Below are 4,716 nucleotides of genomic sequence, written 5' to 3'. Positions count from 1 at the left end.
ACTTACACACAAATGTTGATAAAAGCATTATGCAAAACTGCAAGAAAAATACCTATCAGCAGGTAAATGGATAAGCAAACTGGGATAAAACCATAATATAAGACAATCAATTAGCTGGGTGGTGGGGTGCGTACATGTAGTCCCAGCTCCGTGGGAGGCTGAGGTAGGAGGGTCTCTTGAGCCCAGGAGTTTGAGGTTGTAGTGAGCTATAATGATGCCACTGCACTCTTGCCCAGGCAACATAGGAAGGGGAGGGGAGGGGAGGGGAGGGGAGGGGAGGGAAAGGAGAGGAAGGGACAGGAAAGGAGGGGAGGGGAGGGAAAGGAGGGGAGAGGAGGGGAGGGGAATACTACTCAACAATGCAAACAAAGAAATTTTGATGCATGATGAATCTCAGAATAATTATGAGTGAGAGAAGCCAAACAAAAAGTCATATATACTATATGATTTCATTTATATAAAATTTTTTTTTAAGTTTTACCATGTTTATTTTATATCATGATTTCTTAGTCCTTGTTAAGATGATACAATTTGGGGAAACATATATTCCCTTCCCTTTTTTGTTGCATGTGTGTCAGCAGGAGTAGGAAGAACAGAGTATGAGAGAATAAGCAAAGAGTACAGGAAAGGGAAAGATGGCGAGAAAGATGAAGTTGAAGAGACACACAGACTGTTTATATGAACCCCCCTCTAAATAAGCAGTATCAACCAACAAAGTACAGAGTTGACAACATGGAGTCCTTTCTTCTCATGAAAATCATCTGGTACCACATTCTAGATACATTACACAGCATATAGCATCTTCCAGCAGACATCATGTGTATTTTTTTTCTCACTTTAAAGCCTCAAAGATGACATTATTTGCAAAGTATTTTTAGTGTACTATTAAGCAAACATTAATTTGATCATATAAACCAATCCTGGTTAGCAGAAAGCACTGTTAGCTGCCACATAAAGGTCCTTCTTTCAAGTAAAACTTCATAGAACTTAGTATCAGAGGAATTTCTTGAAGGAACTCTGTAGATTAAATTAAGATCACACCTTGATTAGAGGTGTATATATAATGGCCTCTGGCAAAATTAGCTAATATCTTGTCCAGACAGTAACTGTAAATTAATTGTTCTCTGTAGCCTTCCTCTGCCCCCTAGTTCCCACAAAGGTCTGCATCCAAATGCTTTGGTGCTCCACAAGTAACCACGAGGCAGAGCAGCCTCTGCACTGGAGATGCCTGTCCCAGGGGAGATCAGTATATGTGAAGATAACCCTGAATTGTATTCATCTCATCAGTTCTGCCCAATCCACAGGGGTAAAAAATGGATGAGATTTAATATCTTCAACACCAGCAACTCCAGCACCAAGCCGTTCCAGAGGGTTGAACTGCAAGAGCTGTTGAATGAGTGAGCGAGCCTCTTCAGAGACACATTCTGGCATGTTCAAAGTAGTATGAGTATTTATTCCTGCTGGATGGCACTCAACCAGAGTCTTGCCAGTGAGAAGTTCAAAGAGGACAGCACCCAAACTCCACCAATCACAGGCTTCAGTTTCTTCTGTGATTGCTCCAACCTCTGGGGCACAGTACATTCTCTCTATGGCATTGCTGTCACAGGAATCTTCAACCTCACTCCACCTGCTAAAATACGTTAGCTGAATGTGTCCTCTATCATTCAATAAGATGTTGTTTGGGTTCAAATCACGGCACACAATTCCCTCTCTATGTAAAGCATCAAGGGCTACCACCGTTTCAGCTGCCCATCTTTGAATGCAGCCCTCTGGGATGTAAAACCTGGAGTTTAGTGCTAATTTTTTTATCAAGGTCCTCAAAAATCTGATGTATTTCCTTGTCTCCTTCTAGTGCTAACCTACTTTCTCCCTTAGACTCAGAGTCTCTCTGGAATAAAGAAGTCGGTTCCTCTTTAGCCAAATCATCAGTTTGATCTGTAAACAGCAATACTTCTTCTGTTTTTAAAGTGTCTGTGTTTGCAATATATTCATTAGCACCTGAGAGTGGACTAGAAATATGCAATAAGCTTTCTTCGGTGTTATCTGTAGTTACTGCTGAATCAACCACTCCAAGTCCTTGAAACTTAGGATCTGAGCTGTGTAACAAAGACATGTCTCCTGAACTACTATGATCAAGAGCTGCTACAAATAAGGTCCCAAGATCCTCCTGTGCATAGTGTTTCTCTGTTATACTATGAGATCTGGGCCTAGAGGGATCACTCAATTCCTCTGTGCCTTTCTCTTCATGTGCTTGGCACTGTTCAGTACTAAGACTGAGGCATAAAACATCAGGGGCTTCCAATAGTTTACTTTCTATTATGCCTGTATTAGTCTGTGTAAACTTAGTAGGTCCTATTCCTGCAGCTTCTTTTGTTGGCTCCAATTCACCAGGTAAATTTACAAGATCAGGTCTTCCTTCAGCAGTACCACTGACATCATCAAAAGCAGCATCTTTAAATGAAATAACTGGCACTGAGTCATCTGAGCCCCTGCTAATGGTGTCCTGAGCTTTAAACTGTACCAGGCTTTCACTAGTATTAAAACTCTTGGAATTGCTGTCTCCATCTGGAAGAGTAAAGAATGGTTTTAAAGGTTCTGATTTTAAACTATACGATTTTTCTCCAAAATCAAGTCCCAGGAGTTCACTTGTGCTATCCTTACTGTCTATCCTAAAAAATTCCATGGGGCTATTTTTGGATCTACTGAGGGAATCTGAAGTTCTTGGAGAACTAACTGCTTCTGGGTCATCATCTCTAGGGAAGAACTTCAGCTCATGAGCTCTTGGCTGAGTGCTGGTGCCGTCACTGTCAGCAACAAGGTATGCTGGGAAGCTTTTAATAGCTGTGGTATCAACACCGTTCCCTTCAGTCTTCATGAAGGGCTCCTTGTTCAAAGACCCTGGCTCAATCTTTTCTTGCCCATATTCATTACATAATGTTAAATAACTAGTAGTGCATTCTTCTTCTGAACTTGAACCAGAATCTGGCCACTTTGGAGAGCTATCTTGGCCATCGTCTTCCTGGTTGCTATCATCTTGAGAACTTGGAGTAAGACTAGTCTTCAAAGGCAGAACTTGAAGCATGCTTGCACCATCACTTCCTCTGGATTCAAAGCTGCTGCTGTCCTGAGGACTAGAAGTTGGCTGTTGCAGGTGAACTTTAGTAAGTGTAGATTTTTTCATTTCCTTGATTTCAAAGCTTTCTTCAGGACTTCTGCTCAAAAATTTACTGATATATGACCAGAGCTTGCCACCTTCTGCATGCTGCAGCACAAGAAATACTGACTCCTCAGAGATGATGTACTTGTGCAGACACACCATGTTGGGCACACAGCGGGGGATGATGGTCTTTCTGTTCCTGCTGTATTCACTGCTTTTCCTCAGACCTTTTAAAATGAATGTCTGTTCTGTCCTTGTGTCCATTACAAGTAAAACCTTGTCAATCACCCCAAGGACTCTGAAGGCCTTAGGGCTCCTTAGGTTCCAAGGGGGCCTTGAACTTAGTGATCCTGGAGGCTGAGATACATCATCAAGTTGAGGTTTGCCATAAAGACTAGAGATACTTTCTGCCCGCATGAGATACTCTGCTGTTCTTCTCTTTACCGCTTCTCGACGGGTAGGGCTTGACTCTCCTTGAACACCTTCTAGGAGTAAATCAACTCCTTTCCTGTAAAAATCAGAAGCAGCTTCATAGTTGTCTTCTTCTTCCTTTTTTAAAGCCAACTTTATTAATTCTCCTGCTTTCTCCAAATAATCTCTCTTGCCAAGCTTGGACTTTAAACTGCCAGGAAAGAGGCTACGACTTTCCTGTTCTTCTTCTGTTTTGTTCTGTTCACTTTCAGAAGCAACAGCCCCTAGTGCTGAAGAATCCGAAGAAAGAGTGAGACCAAAAGTTCTAATGGGAGAATTTTGATTGGAAGCCATTCCATCATCCAACTCAGCAAGAGAATCCACATCAACAGTAAGAGATATCAGATCACTGTCACTGGAGAAGCCTTCTGTACTACACTCAGGAAAAGTATCAATGAAGGGATCTGAGTAAGCTTCAGGAGGACCAATTAATTCAGAACCATCATTAATTATTCCACCCTTGAAAAAATCTTCAAGCTGTTTACTGTTGTAAAGAGCAGGAATATTGGCAGAGAACTGTAGCAGGTCTTCAGCACAGTCTTCTCTCTTCAACAACAGCTCCATCAAATCGCCCAAACACTATTCCTTTAGCAAAGGGAGGAAACAATTCTGAATGTCGGAATAAGTGAATTTGTGAATTTGCCACAGTTCTTTGTGTAGTTTCTTAAAATCACTGTATCTCTTCCATACGATTATAAGAGTTTTCTGATGAATGGTTCACCAACAGTTGTTATTATAAAAGAGTTTTCCCCAAAAAAGGATTAAGGAAATGGCAGAAAGTATGTTCATGGATAGGTTGGTTCAGGATTCTCCCTCCTGGACATCCTCTGGATTTCTTCCTGAAACAACCCTGGCGGTGACTTTATACACTGTGTAGCCCCTCGGGTGTCGCTGGGGCTCGGTGACAGTATAGAATCGGGCAAGGTCGGCACCCCGCTCCCGGGAAGAGGTCATTCTCCCGGCGCCTCTGCCACCACAGCCCGCCGGGGATCATCAGGGCAACTCGGCGCCGCCGCGGTCCAGGTTCCCCACGCAGCTGCAAAGCGGTGAGGAGGCGGCGGCTCCACGGCGGCGCCTCCGCCGCACCT

At 42.9% G+C, this 4,716-nt stretch overlaps 1 protein-coding gene across 1 annotated transcript; it reads right to left on the bottom strand.

Moving 5' to 3' along the window:
• Positions 1 to 480: 480 nt before the first annotated feature.
• On the bottom strand, positions 481 to 4,716 carry LOC105879239 (ribosomal protein S6 kinase delta-1-like). The gene is given in 5 exon segments (XM_075994215.1): positions 481 to 1,806; positions 1,808 to 4,166; positions 4,168 to 4,256; positions 4,259 to 4,324; positions 4,442 to 4,716. Coding segments are annotated over 5 exon segments (3,186 nt in total). The 5' UTR covers positions 4,583 to 4,716; the 3' UTR covers positions 481 to 1,275.

The sequence above is a fragment of the Microcebus murinus genome, chromosome 18 (genome assembly GCF_040939455.1).
Source record: "Microcebus murinus isolate Inina chromosome 18, M.murinus_Inina_mat1.0, whole genome shotgun sequence".
NCBI lineage: Eukaryota > Metazoa > Chordata > Mammalia > Primates > Cheirogaleidae > Microcebus > Microcebus murinus.
Note: the sequence above shows the minus strand (reverse complement) of the source record. Positions and strands in the feature narration are given on the sequence as shown.